The sequence below is a fragment of the Coloeus monedula genome, assembly GCF_965178545.1.
Source record: "Coloeus monedula genome assembly, chromosome: 30".
Lineage (NCBI taxonomy): Eukaryota > Metazoa > Chordata > Aves > Passeriformes > Corvidae > Coloeus > Coloeus monedula.
Genome location: NC_138810.1, coordinates 1547465 through 1572491, shown reverse-complemented (window position 1 = coordinate 1572491; position 25027 = coordinate 1547465). Strand labels below are relative to the sequence as shown.

General features: G+C 68.1%; 1 protein-coding gene across 1 annotated transcript; it reads left to right on the top strand.

Moving 5' to 3' along the window:
* Positions 1-1528: 1528 nt before the first annotated feature.
* KIF5A (kinesin family member 5A) lies at positions 1529-22269 on the top strand (the record flags this gene model as incomplete). Its single annotated transcript, XM_082299041.1, has 29 exons — positions 1529-1657; positions 3738-3825; positions 4354-4427; positions 4522-4626; positions 4717-4765; positions 5902-5957; positions 6047-6134; positions 6792-6916; positions 7427-7531; positions 7952-8100; positions 8595-8743; positions 9102-9307; positions 9546-9614; positions 10217-10423; positions 12977-13123; positions 13903-14091; positions 14714-14831; positions 15281-15348; positions 15805-15914; positions 17852-17953; positions 18452-18512; positions 18598-18669; positions 19482-19586; positions 19836-19856; positions 20794-21007; positions 21436-21544; positions 21911-21981; positions 22092-22119; positions 22191-22269. 29 exons carry the CDS (start codon positions 1529-1531, stop codon positions 22267-22269), a joined length of 3093 nt encoding a protein of 1030 aa, XP_082155167.1.
* Positions 22270-25027: the final 2758 nt, after the last annotated feature.

Genomic DNA, 25027 nt, shown 5'->3' with positions numbered 1-25027 from the left:
GCGTGGCCTGGGGGGCGTGGCTCGGTGGGGCGGGGCCTGGGGGCGGGGCCTGAGCGGGCAGACGGGGGCGGGGGCGGCCCTGGGGGGGACAATGGGGTGGGACAGGGGACACACGGACACGAGGAGGGTCACGGGGGGTAAAGGGGGCCACACCGGGGGTGAACACGGCGATGCACACGGCGGGGAAGGGGGAGACACAGAGCGGGACACACGGGTGGGGGGGGCACACGGGGACACGCATGGGGGGCACCCGGGGAGGACACACGGCGGGTGAACACGAGGACACCCACGGAGGGACAGATGGGGAGCACACGCGGGGACACACGGGGTTCAGGAGTGGGGCCACATGGGGAGACACATGGGGACGCGGGGAGACACGGGGGGACACACGGGGGAGGCACAGGGGGAAGCAGGGGGGCACACAGTGGGGGCACGGCCGGGGGACACCCGGGAGGGCACATGAGGGGCACACGGGGATGGGGGAACACGGTGGGGACACGGGGGGACACCCGGGGCGGACTCACGGGAGGGGGCACACGGAGCACGCCCAGGCCGGGGGGCACACAGGGGGCACACAGAGGGGTGGGCACCCACGGAGGGGTGTCCTGGGCTGCGTCCCATGGTGGGGCTGCATTTTCCACCAGCGGAGGAATCCCGAGGTCAGCTCCGGACCGTCCCCCCCGGCATGTTTGGGGGGGTCTCACGGAGGGGCGGGGGGACCTCCGGGCCGGGCAGAGTCCTCACTGTGCCGGGGGTGGGGGGATGAGTCAGGAGCGCTGCCTTCCCGTGGCGGGGGGGGGTGGAATCTGAGCAGGGAGGCCGGGGGGAGGCTGGCCCTGCGCCGACCCCCTCCCCGGCCGGTGCAGGGACCGGTCCCGCACCCTGCCCTGCTCCCTGCGCCGTGAATCAGCAATTTGGGGGGTCCATTCCCAGGGCTGAGTGCCCCCCCCTCCAGTCCCGTCCACCTTAAGAGCCTCGGGCGGCTCCACCTTAAGGCGGGGGAGGGGGCGCGGGGGGGCGGCCCCCCCACCTCCCGGTCCCGGGGCTGCAGTGGCGACAGCAGCGGTCACAGGAGCGGCGACAGCGGCAGCTGCGGAGCGTCAGCCCCGCCCGGCGCCGCCTCCCGCATCCTGCAGCCCGCAACCCGCATCCCTGAGCAGCATCCTGCATCCCGCAGCGCGGGCAGCATCCTGCATCCCTGGGTACCACCCTGCATCCCTGCGTACCACCCTGCGCTACTGAGCATCATCCTGCAGCCCGGGCAGCATCCTGAGAGTCCTTGGGTACCACCCGGCATCTCTGAGCACCATCCCGCATCCCTGGGTACCACCCGGCACCCCGGGCAGCATCCCGCATCCCTGAGCCGCATCCTGCGCCCTCGGGCACCGCTCGGCACCGCTGGGTACCATCCCGCACCCCGGCTGCCACCTGACCCTTAGGCTGTGAGCAGCACCCCGGGTGACACCCGCCGCCCCCGAGCACCAGCCGCCCCCTTGGCCGCCCCTCTCGACGCCCCCCGACCCCCGCCATGGCCGAGCCCAGCTCCGAGTGCAGCATCAAGGTCCTGTGCCGGTTCCGGCCCCTCAACCAGGCCGAGATCCTGCGGGGGGACAAGTTCCTGCCCGTGTTCCAGGGGGACGACAGCGTCGTGGTAGGGGTGAGTCAGTGCGGGGGCCGCGGGGACCCCCAGGATGCGGGGGGCGGGGGGGGCGGTATCCCCAGTTTAGGGGGTAGCTGTCCGGAGCGGGGGCACTGTCACTTGGGGGGCAGAACCTGTTTGGGGCGGGGGGGGGGGAGGTGGTCCTGGGTGTGGCCACTGCCCCCCGGGGCTCTTCCATGCCCCCCCTTACCCTCCCCCCCCCCCCATTTCCAAGGTTCCCGGCACTCCCAGTTCCCCCAGTGCCGGGGGGGGGGGGTGTGTTTACAATGAGCGGAACCGCCCTGACCCCCGGGGGGAGCACGGCCGGGCCCCCAAGCAGCGGCGGAGGGGGGGGGGGTTGCCGCAGATCCCCCCCTCCCCCTCCCGCTGCGGCCCTGCCCTTTGTTAGGGGGCTCATCCGGGGGACGCCTCAGGCCCCCAAAATATCGCCACCCCCCGCCCCTCCATAACGCCCCCCCCTTGCCCGGGGGGGGGGAAGAGACGGTCCCGGGGGGACAGCGGGGTGTGGGTGCGGGGGGGTCCGTGGATGGGGGGAGACCGCGGATGGGGGGGAGGTGTCCGTGGGTACGGGGGGGCCCCTGGATGCGGGGGTGGTTCAGTGGGTGCGGGGGGACTCAGTGGGTGCGGGGGGGCTCAGTGGGTGCGGGGGGTGTCCGTGGGTGCAGGGGGGTGTCCGTGGGTGCGGCGGGGTCCGTGGGTGCGGGGGTCCCTGGGTGCGGGGGGGCTCAGTGGGTGCGGAGGGCCTCAGTGTGTGCGGGGGGCTCAGTGGGTGCGGGGGGGTGTCCGTGGGTCCGTGGGTGCTCAGTGGGTGCGGGGGGGTCCGCGGACGGGGGTGCCGCGGTGCGGCTGTGCCGGCGCAATGCGGGGGGCGGCTGCGGGGGCAGATGCAGGGGTGGCGTTGCGGGTTTGGGGCGCGGGTTTGGGGTGGGGGGGATGCGGGGGCTGTGTGGGATGGGGGTGCGGGGGGGGTGCGGAGGGGTTGCGTGACCGGCGGCGGGCGGGGCCGCGGTGCTGCGGCGGCTGCGGGGCGCCGGGGGTGGGGGGGGGGCCCGGGGAGAGCGGGGGCGCGGGCTGATGTCGCCGGCTGTCCCCGCGTCCCTGCGTCCGTGTGACCCCATGTCCGTGTGTCCCTGTGTCCGTGTGTCCCTGTGTCCGTGTGTCCCCGCCTCAGCACCAGGGCCTGGACAGCTCCCGGCGTGGGGTGGGGGGGGGGGGGGTACGGAGGGGCTGGGGGAGGCTCTGGGGGTCTCTGGGGGTCTGTATCGTCTATGGGGGGCTGAGGGCTCTATGGGGGACCTGGGGGGGGTGGGGATCCTTGGGGATCTAGGGGGGGTCTGCGGGGGGTCTGTAGGGGGATGAGGACTCTGTGGGGATGGATGAGGTCTCGGGAGGGGCTTTGTGGGGTCTGTGGGGTCCACACGGGGGCTGGGAGGTCTATGGGGTGTATGAGGGTCTATGGAGGCCTACAGGGAGCTGAGGGGTCTTATAAACCCACAGGTTTTATGGGGGGTCTGTGGGGGTCTGTAGGGCAGCTAAGGGGCCTGTGGGGGTCTGTGGGAGGCTGGAGGGGTCTCTGGGGGCCTGTAGGGTGGCTAAGGGGCCTGTGGGGGCCTATGGGGGTCTATGGAGGGCTGGGGGGCCTATGGTTGCCTATATGGAAGCTGAGGGGTCTGTGGGGGTCTATGGGGGAGTCTCTGAGGAGGCTGAGGGGTCCTTGGGGGTTCGTGGGGCTGTGGGGGACTCGGGGGGTCTGTGGGGAGTTATGGGGAAGTCTGGAGAGGTCTGGGGGTCTGTGAGAGGTTGTGGGGAGCGGGGTCTGTGTGGGTATTGGGGACCCTGGGGCGTGTGGGGGCTGGGTACACGAATGGGGGCTGTAAGTGGGGTTCAGGGTGGGTATAAGGGGACAGATTGCCAGAGGCCCTAAAACCACCCACCTCCCCTCCTGGGACTCACTGCACCTGAGTGGACCCTGCCAGCGGAGCCCTGAGACTGCCACAGCCCCCCCACAGCACCTCGTGGGGGGGGGGGGGGGTCTCTGGCCAACGACCCCCGTGTGGCTCCCGTTGTGTCCCCCCAGGGCAAACCCTACGTCTTCGACCGCGTGTTCCCCCCGAACACCACGCAGGAGCAGGTGTACCACGCCTGTGCCATGCAGATCGTCAAGGGTGAGGGGCTGGGGACCCGCGGGGACAGCTGGGCACACCCGGGCACGCCGGGCAGGGGGGCCTTGGGGTGTCCAAAAGGCTTTGGGGGCTCTGCAGGACTTTGAGGGGGGGGTCAGTGGAAGCCACGGGGGCTCTGGGGTGTCCTTTGAGGGTCACTGCAGTCCCCAGGGTTCTCGGGGTGTCTGTGAGGTCCTTCGGGGTGTCCTGGGGGCTTTGGGCATCCCGGAGGGGCTCAGAGGTGACCTCAGGTCCCTGAGAGGGTCGGGGACACTTGGGGTTTCCAGAGGAGTCGCTTGGGGTTTGGGGGGTGCCGGGGGGGTCCTGAGGGGTGTTTTGGGGTCCCGGGGGGGGTCCTGAGGGGTGTTTGGGGGTCCCGGGGGGCTCTGAGGGGTGTTTGGGGGTCCCGGGGGGGCCCTGAGGGGTGTTTGGGGGTCCCCGGGGGGCTCTGAGGGGTGTTTGGGGGTCCCGGGGGGGCCCTGAGGGGTGTTTGGGGGTCCCGGGGGGCCCACACCCACCTTCGCCCCCCAGATGTGCTGGCCGGGTACAACGGGACCATCTTCGCCTATGGGCAGACGTCATCGGGCAAGACCCACACCATGGAGGTGAGGGGGCACTGGGGGGCTCCGAGGGGGCTGGGGGGGGGCACTGGGGGTGCCCTGGCACCGGCTGGGTGCTCACTGCCCCCCGCCCCCCCAGGGGAAGCTGCATGACCCCCAGCAGATGGGCATCATCCCCCGCATCGCCCGCGACATCTTCAACCACATCTACTCCATGGACGAGAACCTCGAGTTCCACATCAAGGTGGGCACTGGGAGCACTGGGGGGAGCCCTGGGGGGAGCACTGGGAGGCCAGGCCGGCCCTGGGCTGACACCCCGATCCCCTCCCCCCAGGTGTCTTACTTTGAAATCTACCTGGACAAGATCCGGGACCTGCTGGACAGTGAGTGGGGAGGCACTGGGAGAGACTGGTGGGGACTGGGACGGAGGCACTGGGAGAGACTGGTGGGGACTGGGACGGGGGCACTGGGAGAGACTGGTGGGGACTGGGATGGAGGCACTGGGAAGTGCTGGGAGTCAGTGGGGAGCTCTTGGGGGCAAACTGAGAAGTAGTGGGTGGGTCCTGGGAGCTACCAGATGATTACTGGGAAGAACTGGAAATCAATGGAAGGGGACGGGGGAGATCTGTGAGGAATTAGATGGTTACTGGGAAGCACTGGGAGTCAGTGGTGGGGGTACAATGGGGCACTGGGAGGCACTGGATGATTACTGGGAAGCACTGAATGGGGACTGGGAAACACTGGGAGGCACTGGATGTGTACTGGGGAGCGCTGGGAAGCACTGGATGTGTACTGGGAAGCACTGGGAGGCACTGGATGTTTACTGGGAAGCACTGGATGTGTACCGAGAAGCACTGGGAAGCATTGGATGTGTACTGGGAAGCACTGGGAGGCACTGGATGTGTACTGGGAAGCACTGGATATGTACTGGGAAGCACTGGATGTGTGCTGGGAAGCACTGGATGGGGATTGGGAAGCACTGGGAGGCACTGGATGTGTACTGGGGAGCGCTGGGAAGCACTGGATGTGTACTGGGAAGCACTGGGAGGCACTGGATGTGTACTGGGAAGCACTGGATGTGTACTGGGAAGCACTGGGGGGCACTGGATGTGTACTGGGAAGCACTGGATGTGTACTGGGAAGCACTGGGGGGCACTGGATGGGGACTGGGAAGCACTGGATGTGTACTGGGAAGCACTGGGAGGCACTGGATATGTACTGGGAAGCACTGGATGTGTACTGGGAAGCACTGGGAGGCACTGGATGTGTACTGGGAAGCACTGGATGTGTACTGGGAAGCACTGGGAGGCACTGGATGTGTACTGGGAAGCACTGGATGTGCACTGGGAAGCACTGGGAGGCACTGGATGTGTACTGGGAAGCACTGGATGCGTACTGGGAAGCTCTGGATGTGTACTGGGAAGCTCTGGATGTGTACTGGGAAGCACTGGGAGGCGCTGGCAGCTCCTGGGGCACTCTCGGAGGCCGCAACCCCCCCCTCCCGCCCAACCCCCCCCAGTGACCAAGACGAACCTGTCCGTGCACGAGGACAAGAACCGCGTCCCCTACGTCAAGGTAGGGGCAGGGGAGGGTCCGGGGGGGGCACTCCCGGGTGGGGGATGGGGTCGGAACCCCCTGAGCCCCCCGTGCCCATCCCCCGCCAGGGCTGCACCGAGCGCTTCGTGTCCAGCCCCGAGGAGATCCTGGATGTCATCGACGAGGGGAAATCCAACCGACACGTGGCGGTCACCAGTGAGCGACACCGGGGGACACCGGGGGACACGGGGGGACACGGGGGGACACGGGGGGACATGGGGGGACACGGGGGGACATGGGGGGCACGGGGGGCACGGGGGGACACGGGGGGCACGGGGGGGCACGGGGGGACACGGGGTGGGAGCTGGGAGATCCCACCGGTACACGGCTGTCACCTGTGAGGGGCACGGGGGGACACGGGAGGACACGGGGGGACACGGGGGGACACGGGGGGACACGGGGGGACACGGGAGGACACGGGGAGACACGGGGGGACACGGGGGGACACGGGAGGACACGGGGAGACACGGGGGGACACGGGGGGACACGGGGGGCACAGGGGGCACGGGGAGACACGGGGGGCACGGGGGGCTGGGGGGTGATGGGGGTTGGGCACAGGCTGCTGGGGGTCCCTGGGGTGCCGGAGGCGTTGTGGGGAGCCACGGGGGACCCTGTAGGAGTTATGGGGGTCCCTGGGGCTTTCAGGGGTCCACGGGGTGAGTCGGGGTCCCGGGGAATGAACGGGTCCTTGAGCAGCACTGGGGGGCTTTGGGGGGCACTGTGGGGGTCTGTGAGCGTTTTGGGGTGCAGCGGGGGCACTGCGGGGGTGCTGCCCGTCCTGGGGGTGCCCCCAACGTGTGCCCCTGCCTGCAGACATGAACGAGCACAGCTCCCGCAGCCACAGCATCTTCCTCATCCACATCAAGCAGGAGAACGTGGAGACGGAGCAGAAGCTCAGCGGGAAACTCTACCTGGTGGACCTGGCGGGCAGTGAGAAGGTGGGGGGACCCCAAAGGTGGGGGGACCTCAAAGGTGGGGGGAGCCCAAAGGTGGGGGGACCCCGGAGCTGTGGGACTCCAGAGCCGGGGGTCCGGGGGGGCGGGGGAGATGGGCTGGGGTACGGGGCACTGGGAGGGCACTGGGAGGGCACTGGGGGAGGGTGCCCCCCTTGGAAGGGTGGGACCTGGGGGTGTTCATGAGGTTTTGGGGAGCATTGGGAGGGGGGGCCTGGGGCAGTCTGTGGGGTTTTGGGGGGGCAGTAGCGTTTTGTGGGACACTGGGAGGGCGGGGGTCTTGGGGGGTCCATGGGTTTTTTGGGGCCATGGGGGTTTGGGGACCATCAGGTTTCAGGATCGTCGGGCTGGGGTGGGGGTCTCTGGGCGGAGAGTGTGTGCACTGGGGGTCTCCTGGCTGATGGCACCCTTGGGTTGGGGTTTGGGGCCACCCCAGGGAGGGGCCCCTGGGGTAGGGGAGCACACGGGGGGTCCCTGAGCTGCCGCCCCCCCCAGGTGAGCAAGACGGGGGCTGAGGGAGCCGTGTTGGACGAGGCCAAAAACATCAACAAGTCCCTGTCGGCGCTGGGCAACGTCATCTCGGCCCTGGCCGAGGGCACGGTGAGACCCCCGCGGTGCCCGGAGTCCCCCCCGGTGTCCCCCGCTCGTGTATCCCCGCCATGTGTCCCCCATGCCCCCCCCCCCAGGGTCCAGGGGCAGGGACACTCCTGCTGAGCCCCCTCCCCCCCAGTGCGCCCCCTCAGTGTCCCCGCCGGGGGTCCTGGGGTGGGGGACACTCCCTGAGCACCCCCGCCGTGTCACCCCCCCTATTGAGCCCCCCTGCCCACCCCGTGTCTCGCCCCGGGGTCCTGTGAGGGGGACACCCCCTGACCCCGGCGCGTCCCCACCCCGAGCCCGCTGTCCCCTCCCGTGTGTCCCCCGGGGTGGGGGCTGCCCCGCTGAGCCCCCCGCCCCCTCCATGTGCTGCCCCCGGGGGTCCTGCGGGGGTCCCCCCACTGACGCCGCCCCCTCCCCCCGCAGAAGGCGTACGTGCCCTATCGCGACAGCAAAATGACGCGGATCCTGCAGGACTCGCTGGGCGGCAACTGCCGCACCACCATGTTCATCTGCTGCTCCCCGTCCAGCTACAACGACGCCGAGACCAAATCCACGCTCATGTTCGGGCAGAGGTGGGGGCTGGGGGGGTCCCGAACCTCCCCGCACCCCCTCTGAGTCCCCTCTCATGTTCGGGCAGGGGTGGGGGTTGGGGGGACCCAACTGAAACCCCCCCCCGCACCGGTTGTGTCCCATGTGCCCCCATGGACCCATCACCTCCAACCCCATTCCAGGAGCTCCCACTGCACCTCCAGTGCCCCCCACGTAGCCGTGACACCCCCACTGCTCCCCAGCTGCCCCCACGGACCTGTTCCAGCCCAGCCGCACCCCAACAGCTCCTGCTGGACCCCAACTTCACCCATCACCCGCTGCACCCCGGGAGCACCCCTTGTGTCCCAGCCACACCCCAACGGCACCCAGTGCGCCCCAAGTGCCCCCCTGCACCCCACGGGGGCTGCATTGGGGTCCCCAGACCTGGAAGGGGAGTGGAGGGCAGGTGGCCCCTGGAGTGGCCGCGGTGGCCCAGTGATGGGGAGCAGGGGGTCCCAGTTTCGGGGTGCCCCCCCAGGGCCAAGACGATCAAGAACACGGCGTCGGTGAACCTGGAGCTCACGGCCGAGCAGTGGAAGAAGAAGTTTGAGAAGGAGAAGGAGAAGAACAAAGCGCTGAGGGAAACCCTGGCGCGGCTGGAGGCGGAGCTGAGCCGCTGGCGGAGCGGTGAGGGGCACCCCGAGAGCTGGGGGGGACCCCATCCCACCCCACCTTCCCCTCCAGCCCCCGCTGGGGACACTGAGGCAGAGGGTGTCCCCTAGGAGGCCAGGCTGAGCCACTGGCGGAGCCGTGAGGGGCACCCCGAGATCCAGAGGGGAACCCCAACTGTGGGGAGGGGGCCCCATCACACCCCAACAGCCCCCCCAGCCCCAGAGGAGACCCCGAGGCCGAGTCCTTCACCAGGGGAGGCTGAGCTGAGCCACTGGCGGAGCAGCGAGGGGACCCCCAAGTCTGGGGGACACCCTGAGATCCAGGGGGACCCCCCAGCCCTGGATGGGGACGCTGAGGCCATGTCCCCCCACAGGGGAGGCCGTGCCCGAGACAGAGCAGCTGAACGAGTCCGAGACCGAGACGGGGCCAGGCGAGGGGCCAGGGGAGGGCCAGGGGGGGGCCCCCGAGGAGCCCCCCCTGAACGACAACAGCTCCTCCATCGTCATCCACATCTCGGACGAGGAGCGCCACAAGTACGAGGAGGAGATCCGCAAGCTCTACAAGCAGCTGGATGACAAGGTGGGGACCCCCGGCCAGGGGGGGATCCCCGAGACCCCTCTGAACCTGCCAGGGACCCCCTGAGCTCCCCGAGACTTGGGGACCTCCCAGTCTGCCCAGCAGCCCCCAGGACCCTCAGCATCCTGGGACTCCTGGGATGCCCTGGCAGCTCCCAGCTCCCCCCTGGACCCCCAGCCCCCCTTCCCCCCCACCCCGCAGCCCCTCGGGTGACCCCTGTGGACCCTCCTGTGCCCCCCAGGATGATGAGATCAACCAGCAAAGCCAGATCATGGAGAAGCTCAAGCAGCAGATGCTGGACCAGGAGGAGGTGAGGGCCCTGCCCCCCACCCCGTGACACCCCCTCTGTCTGACTGACCCCCTTGGACCCCACCCAGACCCTCCAGGACCCACTTGGACCCCTCTGGGACCCCAACCCAGACCCCCTGGACCCCTTCACCCTGAGTGCCTGGGGGACCCTCCAAAATCTGACCCCTGGGACCCCAATGTGACCTCACTGGAACCCCCCCAGATCTCCTCCGGGACTCCCACCTGGGGACCCTCTAGGATCCTTCTGGGACCCCCAGTTCTGACCTCTGGCTGGCTCTGCCAGAACCACTTTGGGACCGGTCCCTAGGACCCCCCAGGACCTCTCAACCTGAGCCTCCACCCCGACTTCTGGGTCCTCCTGTGGGATGCCCACCATGGCCCCTGGGACTCCCACTTTGACCCCTGGGATGCCCACCATGGCCCCTGGGACTCCCACTTTGACCCCTGGGATGCCCACCGTGACCCTTGGGACCCCCACTCGGACCCCTGGGATGCCCACTGTGACCCTTGGGACCCCCACTCGGACCCCTGGGATGCCCACCATGACCCTTGGACCCCTCTGGACCCCTACTCTGACTCCTGTGCCCCCTGTGCCTCCCCCAGGTGCTGGCGGCGGCGCGGGGCGGGGGGGAGGCGGCGCGCCGGGAGCTGGCGGCGCTGAGGGCCGAGCACGGCGCGGCACGGGCCGAGGTCACTGAGGTGCTGGCGGCGCTGGAGGAGCTGGCGCGGAGCTACGACCGCAAGGCCCAGGAGGCCGAGGACACCGGGCGCCACAACCGCCGGCTCGCCGACGAGCTGGCCCGCACCGAGGTGGGGAACGCACCGGGACACCAGGACAGCCCACGGGGACTCAGCGGGGTCGGGCTGGGAGCCTGGTGGGGACACCAACCGGGAAACCCAACAGGGAAACCCAATGGGGAAACCCAACAGGGAATCCAATGGGGAACCCAACAGGGAGCACCAACAGGGAACCCAATGGGGAAACCAGTGGGGTAACCCAACAGGGAACCCAACAGGGAACCCAATGGGGAACCCAACAGGGAACCCAATGGGGAAACCAGTGGGGTAACCCAACAGGGAACCCAACTGGGAACCCAACTGGGAACCCAATGGAGAAACCAGTGGGGAACCCAACAGGGAACCCAACAGGGAACCCAATGGAGAAACCAGTGGGGAACCCAACAGGGAACCCAACAGGGAACACCAACAGGGAACCCAGCTGGGAACCCAATGGAGAAACCAGTGGGGAACCCAACAGGGAACCCAATGGGGAACCCAACAGGGAACCCAACGGGGAACACCAACAGGGAACCCAACTGGGAACCCAATGGGGAAACCCAACAGGGAATCCAATGGGGAAACCCAACAGGGAACCCAATGGGGAAACCCAACAGGGAACCCAACAGGGAACCCAACTGGGAACCCAATGGGGAACCCAACAGGGAATACCAAGAGGGAAACCCAATGGGGAAATCGAAGGGGAACCAAATGGAGAAACTCAACTGGGAAACCAACAGGGAACACAACAGGGAACCCAACTGGGAAGCTAACAGGGAAATCAATGGGGAACCCAACAGGGAACCCAATGGGGAAACCCAACAGGAAAACCCAACAGGGAACCCAATCGGGAAACCAGTGGGGTAACCCAACAGGGAACACAACTGGGAACCCAATGGGGAACCCAACGGAGAAACCCAACTGGGAAACCAACAGGGAACACCAACAGGGAACCCAACGGAGAAACCCAACTGGGAAACCAACAGGGAACACCAACAGGGAACCCAACGGAGAAACCCAACTGGGAAACCAACAGGGAACACCAACAGGGAACCTAACTGGGAACCCAATGGGGAAACCAGTGGGGTAACCCAACAGGGAACCCAATGGGGAACCCAATGGGGAAACCCAACTGGGAAACCAACACGGAACACAACTGGGAACCCAACTGGGAACCCAATGGGGAAACCAGTGGGGTAACCCAACAGGGAACACAACTGGGAACACAACTGGGAACCCAGTGGGGTCCTACTGGGAACCCAACAGGGAAACACTGCGGTGAAGCCCAGCAGGGTCCTGCTGGGAACCTCTACGGGTGCCCCACAGTGACTCACAATGGGGTCCTGCTGGGAATTCCCACAGGCACCCAATGGGGATTTCCAACAGGATCCTACTGGGAACCCAGCTGGGAACCCAGCTGAGACCCCACACTGGGAATTCCAGTGGAGTCATGCTGGGAACCTGACAGGAAACCCAGTGGGGTCCTAGTGGGAGCGTCCAAGGGGACTCAACAGGGATCCCTGATGAGACCCCCCTACTGGGAACCCCAGAGTGGCTCATCAGCTGTGAATCCAGTGGGAAACCTACTGAGAGACCCCATGGGCACCCAACAGGGACTCCCAGCAGGATCCACAAGGCCACACTGGCAGCCCCCATGGGTGTCCGACCAGGATCCGCAATGGGGTCCTACTGAGAACCCGCTGGGGATCCCAGCTGAGATCCCTCCTAGACTCCACTGGTAACCCCAAATGGGCTCCTCAACCCCACTGGGAAACCTACATGGATCCCATTGGGACCCCCACCCTCTGACACAGCAACTCCCAGAGCCCCCTCCCCCAGGTCCACACTGGGACTCAAAACCCAAACTGGGATGCTCTGAGCCAGGGAAACCCCAAAACAGGAGCCTCAGACTTGGGAGCCCCTTAAACCCCAAACCAGACCCCAAAGAGGGTCCCCTTCCCATCAAGCCACACCCCAAGAAAGAGATACCCCCTCCAAGCAGAAGGGGATTCCCCCCCCGCCTCAAACCAGCACCCAAACTGGGGAACCCCGCCCTTAAACCTGGAAGCCAGACTGGGTGCTCCCGCGGCACCCCGCGGGTGGGATCTTGGGGTGCTGGGGGTGGTGCCACGGTGGTGGTTCCAGGGTTACTGAGGGGTGATGGGGGTGCCGAGATGGGGGTCCTGGGGGGCGCTGGGGTGCTGGTGGCATGCCAGGGGGTGCTGGGAGTGCCGGCTGTGGTGTGGATGCCGGGGCAGCGGGGGTTCGGGCGGGGGGTGCTGGGGGTCCCAGGGCAGAAGGTGTTGGGGTGTCAGGGGTGCTGGGGGTGCTGGAGGGGGGCTGGAGGTGCCGGGCTGCCGGGGCGGGGTGCGCTGGGTGTTCGGGGACACGGGGGGTGCCAGGGGTGTCTGGGAGGTGTTGGGGTTCTCAGGTGTGGGGGGCTGCCCGGGAGGTGTCGCGGAGGTGCTGCTGCGCCTCGGTCCGCGGGGTGTTCCGGGTGCCGCTGTTCCCTGGTGGCCCAGGGGTCCCCGGGGGGTGCCGGGTGCCGCTGTCCCCGGTGCCAGCGCAGCCCCCTGGGTGTCGCAGGCCACCACGCTGTCGCTGGAGTCGGAGCTGTCGCGGGCACGGGAGCTCGGGGGGCAGCAGCGGCGCCGCGCCGCCGAGGTGCTCAACGGGCTCCTGCGGGACCTGAGCGAGCTCAGCGCCCTCGTGGGCAGCGGCGACATCAAACTGGTGAGGGGCACGGGGGGCACGGGGGGCACGGGGGGTCTGTGCCCGGTGGGACGTGCTCCTGCCGTGCCCTCCCCGAGTGCGGTGTGTGCCTGTGCCGTGCTGTGCCCATACCAGAGCCGTGCCATGTCACACGCATCTGTGTGCTCTGCCTGTGCCACGCCATGCCCATTCCATGTCCATTCCGTGCCCATTCCGTGCCCATTCCATGCCCATTCCGTGCCCATTCCGTGCCCATTCCATGCCCATTCTGTGCCCCATGATGCCCATGCCATTCCATACGCCCTGTGAGTGTCAGATCCACCCCGTGCCAGGCTGTCCTGTCTGTGCCACGCCATGCCCACGCCATGCCCACGCCATGCCCACGCCATGCCCACGCCATGCCCCTGCACTGCCCACAGCATTCCCAGGTGCGTGAAGTGCCCGTGCCACGCCCACGTAATGCCCCCACCACGCCTCCGCAGTGCCCATGCCATGCCATCCCCGTGTATGCCGTCCCCACGTGCCACACGCGTGTGTGGCACATGCCTGTGCCACACGGTGCCCGTGCCGTGCCTACATCCTTCAATGCTGCGCCGTGCCACGCCCGCTGACCCGTGTGCTGTCCATGCCGTGCCCGTGCCATGCTGCACCTGTGTGTGGCACACACCTGTGCCATGCCGTGCCCGTGCCATGCTGCACCTGTGTGTGGCACACACCTGTGCCATGCCGCGCCGTGCCGTGCCATACCCACGCTGTGCCATTCCTGTGCCCGCTGCCCTGCGTTGCCATGTCCTGCCCAGCCCGTGGAGGTGAGCGGGGCCATCGAGGAGGAGTTCGCGGTTGCCCGGCTCTACATCAGCAAGATCAAGTCGGAGGTGAAGTCGGTGGTGAAGCGCTGCCGGCAGCTGGAGAACCTGCAGGTCGAGTGCCACCGCAAGCTGGAGGTGACGGGGCGCGAGTTGTCCTCCTGCCAGCTCCTCATCTCCCAGGTGCGCCGGGGCGGGGGCAGTGCCACCGCCGTGGGGACCCTGTGCTTTGGTGGCACAAGGTTTAGTGGCTCCAGGGTTCGGTGACTCAGAGTTTTGTGGCCCTGGGATTTGGTGACCCCGGATTTGGTGGCACCGGGGTTTGGCGGCTCCAAGGTTTGCCAGGTGAAAGCTTTGGTGGCCCCAGGGTTTGGTGGCCTGGGGGTTCTGTGGCCCCCGAGTTTGGTGGCCCCAGGGTTTGGTTTCCTTGGGCTTTGATGACCCTGGATTTCTTAGCCCTGGGTTTGGTGGCACCAGAGTTTATTGGTCCAAGGGTTCGGTGACCCTGGCTTTGGTGACCCGGGGGTTTGACTCCCCTGTGGTGGGGGGGTCGATGGCTCTGGACGTGCCGGGGGTGCCCCTGGGGGTGTTGGGGGGGCTGTTCCCGCGGGGGTCGCGGTACCCCTGGGGGTATCAGGGGGTACCTGGGGGGGTGGTCCTGGGGTTGGGGGTTGCCAGGGTGGTGCCCCCGCGGGTGTTGGGGGGATGGTGCCGGGGGGGTTCCGGGAGCTGGGGTGCCCGCGCGTGCCGGGGGGTGCCGGTGCCCCCCGGGCGGAGGCTGAGGCCGGTGCCGGTGCCGCTGCAGCACGAGGCGAAGATCCGCTCGCTGACCGAGTACGCGCAGAGCCTGGAGCTGCGCAAGCGGCACCTGGAGGAGGCGCACGACGCGCTCGGGGAGGAGCTGGCGCGGCTGCAGGCGCAGGGTGGGGGCGCGGGGGGTCGGGGCTGGGGGCAGGACGAGAGCACGGGGGGCCTGAGGGCACGGGATGGGCACGGGGGGAGCACGGGGGCATGGGGGGAGCGGGGTCTGGCGCGGCTGCAGGAGCAGGGTGGGGGGCGCGGGAGGGTGGGGGGCTCAGGGGCATGGGAGGAGAAGGGGGGGCCGGGGGCACAGGGGGCTCAAGGGTGTGGCAGGAGAATGGGGTGGCACAGGGGGCTCGGGCGCTGGGGGTGTATGGGGTGGCACAGGGGGCTCAGGGGGCTGGGGTGGCACAGGGGGCTCAGGGGGCTGGGGTGGCACAGGGGTTGGGGGGGAAACGGGGAGGCTGGGCAGAGTATGGGGGGCTGGGGGTCATGGAGGGGATTGGGGCGCTGGGGAGTCCTCAGTGGGACTCGGGGGGCTGAGGGGTCCCTGTGTCGCTGGGCCCTACAGAGGCCGCGCAGGGGGCAGCTCGGAAGCAGCGGGAGCAGGATGAGAGCCAGGACACGGACGAGGTCAAGGTGAGGGGTGCAGGGGGGCACAGCAACCCCGGGGGGTTCAGGGTCCCTGAAGAGTGTGGGGGATTCGGGGGGTGGCAGCTGGGGGTTCTTAGGGTATGTGAGGTGTGCTCGAGGTGGGTGAGGGTCCCTGGGGTGCTGGGGGGTGCTGGGTGATGCTGGGGGTCTGGGGGGTGTTGGGGGGTGCTGGGGAGGCTGGGTCGTTGGGGTCTCTGGGAGGTGTTGGGTGTAGGGGTGTGGGGTCCCTGGGGATGTCAGCTCCCAGGACTTGCTGGGGACGTGGGCGTGCTGAGGGTCCCAGGAGATGTTGGGGTGTGGGGTCCCTGGGGGTGTGGGGTCCCTGGGAGATGCTGGGTTCTGGGGAGGTGCTGCGGTGTGAGGTGCTGAGGTCCCCAGGAAAGGTTGGGGTCCCCGGGGGTGCCCGGGGTGCCCCGAGCTGAGGCCCTTTGTGGGGTGCAGGCGGCGCTGGAGCTGCAGCTCGAGAGCCAGCGCGAGGCCCAGCACAAGCAGCTGGCACGGCTGCGGGACGAGGTCAACGAGCGGCAGAAAACCATTGACGAGCTGCGGGAGTGAGTGACCCCGGCCGGACCCTGAGCCCGGCCCTGACCCCTGACCCAGCCATGACCTGGCCCTGCCCCTGATGCTGACCTCAGCCCCGTCCAGGCTGCCCCCAGCCCTGCCCAGCCCTGTCCCTTCCCTGGCTCATCCCTGGAGGGATGGACAGTGGGGGCAGGCAAGGACAATCCCCTTGTGGGTCTGTCTCCATCCATCCATCCATCCATCCATCCATCCATCCATCCATCCATCCATCCCTCCATCCATCCCCCATCCATCCATCCCTCCATCCATCTCTCCATCCATCCCCCATCCCCCATCCATCCATCCCTCCATCCATCCCTCCATCCATCCCTCCATCCATCCCTCCATCTATCCCTCCATCCATCCCTCCCTCCATCCCTCCCTCCATCCCTCCATCCATCCATCCATCCATCCATCCATCCCTCCCTCCATCCCTCCATCCCTCCCTCCATCCCTCCCTCCATCCCTCCATCCATCCCTCCATCCATCCCTCCATCCATCCCTCCCTCCATCCCTCCCTCCATCCATCCATCCATCCATCCATCCATCCATCCCTCCCTCGATCCCTCCATCCATCCCTCCCTCCCTCCATCCCTCCATCCATCCATCCATCCATCCATCCCTCCCTCCATCCATCCATCCATCCATCCATCCATCCATCCCTCCCTCGATCCCTCCATCCATCCCTCCCTCCCTCCATCCCTCCATCCATCCCTCCCTCCATCCCTCCCTCCATCCCTCCATCCATCCCTCCATCCATCCCTCCCTCCATCCCTCCCTCCATCCATCCCTCCCTCCATCCCTCCATCCATCCATCCATCCATCATTCCCTCCCTCCATCCCTCCCTCCATCCCTCCATCCATCCATCCCCCATCCCTCCATCCCCCATCCATCCATCCATCCATCCATCCATCCATCCATCCCCCATCCATCCATCCATCCATCCCTCCCTCCCTCCATCCCTCCCTCCATCCCTCCATCCATCCCCCATCCATCCATCCCTCCATCCATCCATCCATCCATCCATCATTCCCTCCCTCCATCCCTCCCTCCATCCCTCCATCCATCCATCCCCCATCCCTCCATCCATCCATCCATCCATCCCCCATCCATCCATCCATCCATCCATCCATCCATCCATCCATCCCCCATCCATCCATCCATCCCCCATCCATCCATCCATCCATCCATCCATCCATCCATCCACCCCTCCATCCCTTCCTCCACCCCTCCATCCACCCCTCCATCCCTCCATCCATCCATCCATCCATCCATCCATCCATCCATCCATCCATCCATCCATCCATCCCTCCATCCATCCCCCATCCATCCATCCATCCCTCCATCCCTCCATCCATCCCCCATCCATCCATCCATCCCCCATCCATCCATCCATCCCTCCATCCCTCCATCCATCCCCCATCCATCCATCCATCCATCCATCCATCCATCCATCCATCCATCCATCCCCCATCCATCCATCCATCCATCCATCCCCCATCCATCCATCCATCCATCCCCCATCCATCCATCCATCCATCCATCCATCCATCCATCCATCCATCCATCCCCCATCCCTCCATCCATCCATCCCTCCATCCATCCATCCCTCCATCCATCCATCCATCCATCCATCCATCCATCCCTCCACCCATCCTTCCCCTGAGTGCTGTCCATCCATCCTCAGCCCCCTTGACCTCGTGTCCATCGGTCTGTCCATCCCCTGACCCCATGTCTGTCCATCCATGCCCCCTGTCCATCCACCCATCCATCCCCTGTTCTCCCTCCATCCAGCCCTGACCCCCTGATCCCTGACACTTGTCCTTCTGTCCATCCCTCCTTCCCTCACCCATCTGTCTGTCCCCTGATCCTGTGTCCATCTGTCCATCTGTCCATCCCTGACCCGTGTCCGTGTGTCCGGCACAGCCAGAACCAGAAGCTGGAGCTGGAGCTGGAGCGGCTGCGGGCGGAGCACGAGGCGCTGCGGGCGGAGGAGCGGGCCAAGGCCGCGCGGCTGCAGGAGCTCACGTGAGACCCCCAGGACCCCAACCCCACCCCCAGGGGCCTCTGGGATCCCCTCGGGACCCCAACCCGACCCCCAGGGCTCCCCAGGGCTCCCCTGGGGACCCCCACCCCAGCTCCCAGAACCCACCAGGGACTCCCTGCAGGACCCCAACCCACTCCCCCATGACCCTGCTGACACACCAGGGACCCCAAACCCCAGGGCCCCCAGGACCCATCCTCGGCACCCTAAACCTGACCCCAGAGCCCCCCAGGACCCCCTGACATCCCCCAACCATCGAGTGACCCCCCAACTTCGGGGTGCTCCCCAACCTTGGGGTGACCGCCTAACCTCGGAAGGACACCTCCATCCTTGGAGTGACCTCCCCATCCTCGGGCTGCCCCCTCAAGCTCGAAGTGACCCTCCCAAGTTCAGGGTGCCCTCCCCTCCGTGTATTGCCCCCCCCAACCCCGGGGTGCCCCCCTCGGACTGAGCCCCCCTAACTTTGGGGTCCCTTCCCCCAGGCTCCTCTACGAGCGCCACGAGCAGTCCAAGCAGGACCTCAAGGGGCTGGAGGAGACCGTGGTAGGTGGGGGGTCCTGGGGGGCTCAGGGGAGCCTGGGGGGGGTTTGGGGGTCCCTGTGCACCCCCCTCACCCCCCGCCCCCCAGGCCCGTGAACTCCAGACCCTCCACAACCTGCGCAAGCTGTTTGTTCAAGACGTCACGACTCGAGTCAAGAAAGTAAGGGGGGAAAAGGGGGGAAAACGGGGAAAAGGGGGGGAAAAGGGGAAAAGGGGGGAAAACGGGGAAAACGGGGAAAAGGGGGGGAAATAGGGGGAAAACGGGGAAAAAGGGAAAAAGGCGGAAAAAGGAGCGGGCGAGGGGGGAAATGAAGGAACAAAAGAGGGATAAGGGGGGGAAAAGAGGGGACAAGTGGGAAATCTGAAAGTGGGGGACGGGGAGAGTGTGGGGTCAGAGATAGGGAAGGGAAGGGAAGGGAAGGGAAGGGAAGGGAAGGGAAGGGAAGGGAAGGGAAGGGAAGGGAAGGGAAGGGAAGGGAAGGGAAGGGAAGGGAAGGGAAGGGAAGGGAAGGGAAGGGAAGGGAAGGGAAGGGAAGGGAAGGGAAGGGAAGGGAAGGGAAGGGAAGGGGGCATTGGGGGGAGAAGGGATGGGGGGTGGTCTCGGGGGGAGCCAAGAGTAGGTTGGGGGGGCCCGGTTCAGGTTGGGAGGAGCCCTTTGAAGGCTGAGGGGATCTCAGCCCAGGCTGGGGGCTCCCAGACCAGGTTGGGGCATTCCCGGATTTGGGGTTGGGGGGGGGGGTCCCAGCTTGGTTGTCACAAGGAAGGGGCCTGGCCCAGGTTTGGGGTTTCTCAGCCTGGGGGGGCTCTCAGGACAGCCGCGGGGGGGGCAGCTCGGTTCGAGGGCTGCCAGCCCGGGGGGGGCGTCAGTGCTGGGCGAGGGGGGTTGATCCGGGGTGTGGGGGTGATCCCCGTGTGGGGGGCGTTTCCCGGGGAGGGGGGATCTGGTTCTGACGGGGGTGCCGGTGCCCCCAGAGCGCAGAGCTGGAACCCGAGGACAGTGGGGGGCTCCACTCCCAGAAGCAGAAGATTTCCTTTCTTGAGAACAACCTGGAGCAGCTTACAAAGGTTCACAAACAGGTGCGCGAGGGGGGCACGGGGGGGGTTCCCACCCCATAACCGCCCCATAACCACCCCAGGGCCCCTCCGGTTCTGCAGCCTCCCCTCGCTCTCCTGGTGGCCCCTGCAGCATCACCCCCAGCGCCCCTTTCCATCCCACCCCCCCATCCCTGGGCGCCCCCCCCCCGCTCCACCCGGCCCCCACCCCAGGCTGACCCGCGACCCCCCCGCTGATGCCGGCTCTGTTGCCCCCCGCTGCCTCCTCCCAAGCTGGATCTCTGGGTGTCCAAGGTACCGAGCCCCCCCCCGGCACCCCCGCGGGCAGGACACGGGGGGGGATCCCCCCACTCCCCCCGGGGGTGGGCAATAGACCCCCCCCCGTCCCCTCTGCCCCCCTGGCAGCCCCCAGTTTTGCAGGGTGGGGGGCACCGCTCTGACCGGCACCTTCCTGCCTGCCCCCCCCGGCTGTGCAGCCCCTCCCTCACTCCCTGCGCCCCCCCAGCCCCCCCGCACTGCCCCCCAAGCACCGCCCCGCTGCTGCATGTGGCACTGCTGGGGGGGCCGGGACACCCCGGGACACTGCTGGGGGGCTGGGACCCCCACCCAAGGACCGCTGGGGGCACTGGGACCCCCACCCAGGCACTGCTGGGGGCGGGGGGGCTGCAGGGCGCCCCGGGGCTGCCCCCGCCGGTGCGGGGCTGGGCTGGGTGCGTGGTGCCGGTGGGTGCCTGGTGCCGCCGGTGGCACTGTCGGAACCGGAGCGGGCTGGTGTCGCTGCCGGTGCCGATGTGCGCCGGTGTATTCGGATGTCGGGGCCGGTACCGGTGCCAGTGTGTGCGGTGCCGGTGTGTGCCGGTACCGGTACCGGTGTGTGTGCCGGTGCGGGCCGGTGCTGCTGTGTGCCGGTACCGGTGCTGGTGTGTGCGGGTGGGTGCAGAGCCCGGTGCCGGTACCGGCGGCTGTGGATGGATGTGGATGTGCCGGTGTGCGCGGGTGGCTGCCGGTGCCGGTGCCAGGGCGGATGCCGGTGATGGTGGGAGTGGGTCCCGGTGCCGGTGGGGTCCCGGTGCCGGTACTGACGTGTCGCACAACGGGTCCCTGGCAATGCAGCCCCGGGGCGGGCGGTGCAGAGTGCGGGTGCCGGGGCAGGTTCGGGTGGCACGGCAGGTGCCCGTGGGGGTCCCGGCGGGGGTCCCGGTGCCGGTGCCGGTACTGACGTGTCGCACAGCTGGTCCGTGACAATGCAGACCTGCGCTGTGAGCTTCCGAAGCTGGAGAAGCGGCTGCGCGCTACGGCTGGGCGTGTGCAGGCCCTGGAAGGGGCGCTGAGGGCGGCCAAGGAGGGGGCGCGGCTGGACAAGCGCCGGTACCAGCAGGAGGTGGAGCGGATCCGCGAGGCCGTGCGGGCCCGGGGGGCGCGGCGGGGGCCCGGCGCCCACATCGGTACGGGGGGCACGGCGGGCACCGGAACGCGGGGTGCAGGGTGGGCACGGGGGGTGCAGGGTGGGTACAGGGGGTGCGGGCACATGGGGGGTGCAAGGGAGTGCCCAGGGTGCAGGGTGGGCACATGGGGTGCACAGGATGGAGCGGCACTGGGTACTGGGGTGCAGGGGGTGCAGGGGGGACACGGGGGGTGCGGGGTGGGCAGGGGGGGCACGGGGGGTGCAGGAGGGACACGGGGGTGCAGGGGGGACACGGGGGGTGCCGGGTGGGCACCCGTCCTGGCACGCTTTGAGGTTCATAGGGGGTGCTGGGGCTGACACCCCCTGCAAGGGGCGAGGGTCCGGCCCAGGGGGTGTCACAGACTCTGGGGGTGCTCCCGGGGGTGCCGGGTGCCAGCCAGCGCCCCTGACCCCGCCGTGCCCCCCCAGCCAAGCCGGTGCGGCCGGGGCAGGTGCCATCGCCCACCGGGCTGAGCTACACCAACAGCCTGTTCCAGGGATACCCCGGGGCGGGCCCCCTGCCCGGCCCCCACGGCCTGTGAGTGGGGCGGGGGGCAATGGGGGGGCTTGACGGGAGGGCAGAGGGGGCACACGGGGGTGCAGGGGCATGGGGGCTGCCTGGGGGGAGGGCGAAGGTGGCACAGGGGGGTGCAGGGGGCGTGGGAGGGCCCGGGGGGGGCAGGAGGAGTGCGGGGGGTCCTGGGGGGGGAGGGCGGGTGGGGTACGGGGGGTGCAGAGGGCTGGGGGGGATCCCTCGGGAAGGGCGGGGCAGGCTCGGGTTTCCGAGGGGCTGGAGCGGGGGCAGGGCACGGGGTGCCCCCCCCGGTGCCAGCAGTGCCCAGGGGGGTCTCAAGGCCTCTGTCCCCCTGTCGCTGTGTCCCCCCCTTCCCCATGCCCCCCCCAGCTTTGCCAGCGGCCCCCCCACGCTGTCCAGCAGCCCCCCGGACTCCTACCAGCAGCTCAACGTGGATAACGGTGAGGGGGGGCCCGGGGGACGCGGGGTGTCCCCAGTTTTGGGGTGGTGCCACGGGGGGGGTGGGGGTGTCCCCAAACCCCGCCGCTGGAGCTGCTGCTCTTCCTTGCAGGGAACGTGACAGACATCAACGACAACAGGTGAGGGGGGGCCGGGGCTGGGGGGGTCTCGGGGAGGGGGGGGGCCCCGCTGACACCCCCTGCCCCCCCAGGAGTGACCTGTCCTGCGCCTGCGAGGCCGAGGAGGCGGCCAAGCTCTTCCCCCTGCGCCAGGAGACGGCGGCCAGTTAATGCCCCCCCAGGTACGGGACCCCCATGCCAGCCCACTCCTCACACACCCCCGCCCCCCTGCCTCAGGGACCCCGGGGATCCCCCTCCATCGCCCCCCCCCCAACCCTACATCCCCCCCAGTCCCAGTTCCCCCCATTCCTTGGGTGTCCCCATCCCTTGGATGCCCCCAGATCCCTGCACCCCGCTACTCCCAAACCCCTCCCCACTCCTGCAGGGTCTGGGGTCCCCCCCCATCCTTGGGGGACGCCCGGGGTGGGTCTGTCCCCCCCAACCCGCGTGTCCCCCCCCAGGTCCTGCCAGACCCGGCTCCGCTCGCATGTCCTGGTGTCACCCGTGTCCTGTGCTCGTGCCACGCTCGCCCCGTGCCGGGGGGGCTGTCCCCCCCCACCAGGACCCCCCCGGGACACCCCAATCCCGCTGTGGGGGCGGCGCCGGGGGCCGCCCGAGCTGCCTTAACGCGGACCTGGAGAATGTCACCCCCCGGCCCGGCCCCACAAGTGGGGGGCAGCCCCCCCTCCCGCACCCCCCGGGTCCCCTCGCTTGGCATCTCGGCTGTGCCCCCCCCCCTCCACAGGACCGTCCGGGCCATCCTCGCGTGGGGGTCCCCCGTGCCCCCCGCCCCCCCCAGCGCTGCATGTCCCGCCCGGCGCGGCCGGAGGCTCAATAAAGGCTGGAGATGCTGAGAGGAGCCTGGGGGGCCGCGGAGGGGGCTGGGGGGGCCGGGGGGGCTGGGGGAGGGGGCTGGGGGAGCGGAGTCACACTGGGCATTTGGGGGGACGCTCGTTCCAGGGATGGGGGACACGGGACATTTGGGGCAGCGGGAAGGACACGGGGATCTGGGGAGGGGGGAGTGGGACCCCCCCTGCACGGGACACTCTGCGGGTGGCACACGTGTCCCTGTGGGGTCACTGGTGTCCCTATGGGGTCACAGGTGTCCCTATAGCAGTCACACGTGTCCCTGTGGGGTCACACCTGTCCCTATGGGGTCACACCTGTCCCTGTGGGTCACACCTGTCCCTGTGGGGTCACACCTGTCCCTATAGAGTCACACCTGTCCCTGTGGGGTCACACCTGTCCCTATGGGGTCACACCTGTCCCTGTGGGGTCACACCTGTCTCTGTGGGGTCACACCTGTCCCTATGGGGTCACACCTGTCCCTGTGGGTCACGCCTGTCCCTATGGGGTCACACCTGTCCCTATGGGGTCACACCTGTCCCTGTGGGTCTCACCTGTCTCTGTGGGGTCACACCTGTCCCTGTGGGTCTCACCTGTCCCTATGGGGTCACACCGGTCCCTGTGGGTCACACCTGTCCCTATAGAGTCACACCGGTCCCTGTGGGGTCACACCTGTCTCTGTGGGGTCACACCTGTCCCTGTGGGGTCACACCTGTCCCTATAGCAGTCACACGTGTCCCTATGGGGTCACACCTGTCCCTGTGGGGTCACACCTGTCCCTGTGGGGTCACACCTGTCTCTGTGGGGTCACACGTGTCCCTATGGGGTCACACCTGTCCCTGTGGGGTCACACCTGTCTCTGTGGGGTCACACGTGTCCCTATGGGGTCACACCTGTCCCTGTGGGGTCACACCTGTCTCTGTGGGGTCACACCTGTCCCTGTGGGGAAGGGGCGCCCCCTCTCGGTTTCCCACACCCCATGCAGGGATCGCACCTGTCCCCTACAGGTGTCACACGAGTCCCCTGTGTGGTCACGCGTGTCCCTGTGCGGATCGGGGCCGCCCTGTCGGTTTCGCACGTCCCCAGCAGGGACTGCCTGTGTCCCCTGTAGGGGTCACGCACAAGTCCCCCCACGGGGATCACGTGTCCTGCATGGGATCAAATGTCCCCATACGGGTCACACACCTGTCTCCTATGGGGTCACACACCTGTCCCCCTATAGGGTCACACCTGTCCCCTATGGGGTCACACCTGTCCACTACGGGGATCAGACACCCCCTTTTGGTTTCCCACACCACCAACCGGGGTCACCCCCATCCCTGTGCTGATCACCCCCGTCCCTGCAGGTGTCATCCCTGTCACAGAATCACAGAATTGCCAAGGTTCCAAGACACCTTCAGGATCACCCGGTCCCACCCAGCACTGCCCGTGGAGCCCCTAAACCACTGAAACCCTAAACCACGTCGCCTGGTGCCGGGTCCCGACACCTCTTGGACCCCACCAGGGACACCCCCGGCCGCTCCCAGCTCCCCGGGCAGTCCCTTCCAGTGCCAACCCCTCCAACACTCCAGCACCTTCTGATCGCTCATCCTGCTCCCCTGTCCCGGTTTAGGGCCGTTTCCTCGGGACAGGGCAGGAGGGGCGGCCCCACCTGGGACAATGGGGAGCGGTGGGATCCCCCCGAGCCTCCTCTCCTCCAGACCGAGCACCCCCAGCACCCCCAGCCGCCCCTCAGCGGGCGTTTTCCAGACCTTTCCCGAGCGTGGCTCCCTTGCCTGGACACGCTGCAGCCCCTCTGAAATGAGGGGCCCAGAGCTGGACACAGCCCTGGAGGGGTGGCCCCAGCAGTGCCCAGCGCAGGGGGCAGGCGCTGGCCTGGTCCTGCTGGCCACTCTTCCTGCTCCAGCCCAGGTGACGCTGCCCACGTGGGCACAGCCGGGTTCGTGTCCAGCCCCTGTCCCAAGCCCCTTTCCCAGCTCTCCTCCCCAGCCCTGAGCATTCCATGGGGATGTTGTGACCCCGCTGCGGGACCCTTGGCCTTGGTGACCCCCACCCCGCTGGGCTCAGCCCGTGGCTCCAGCCT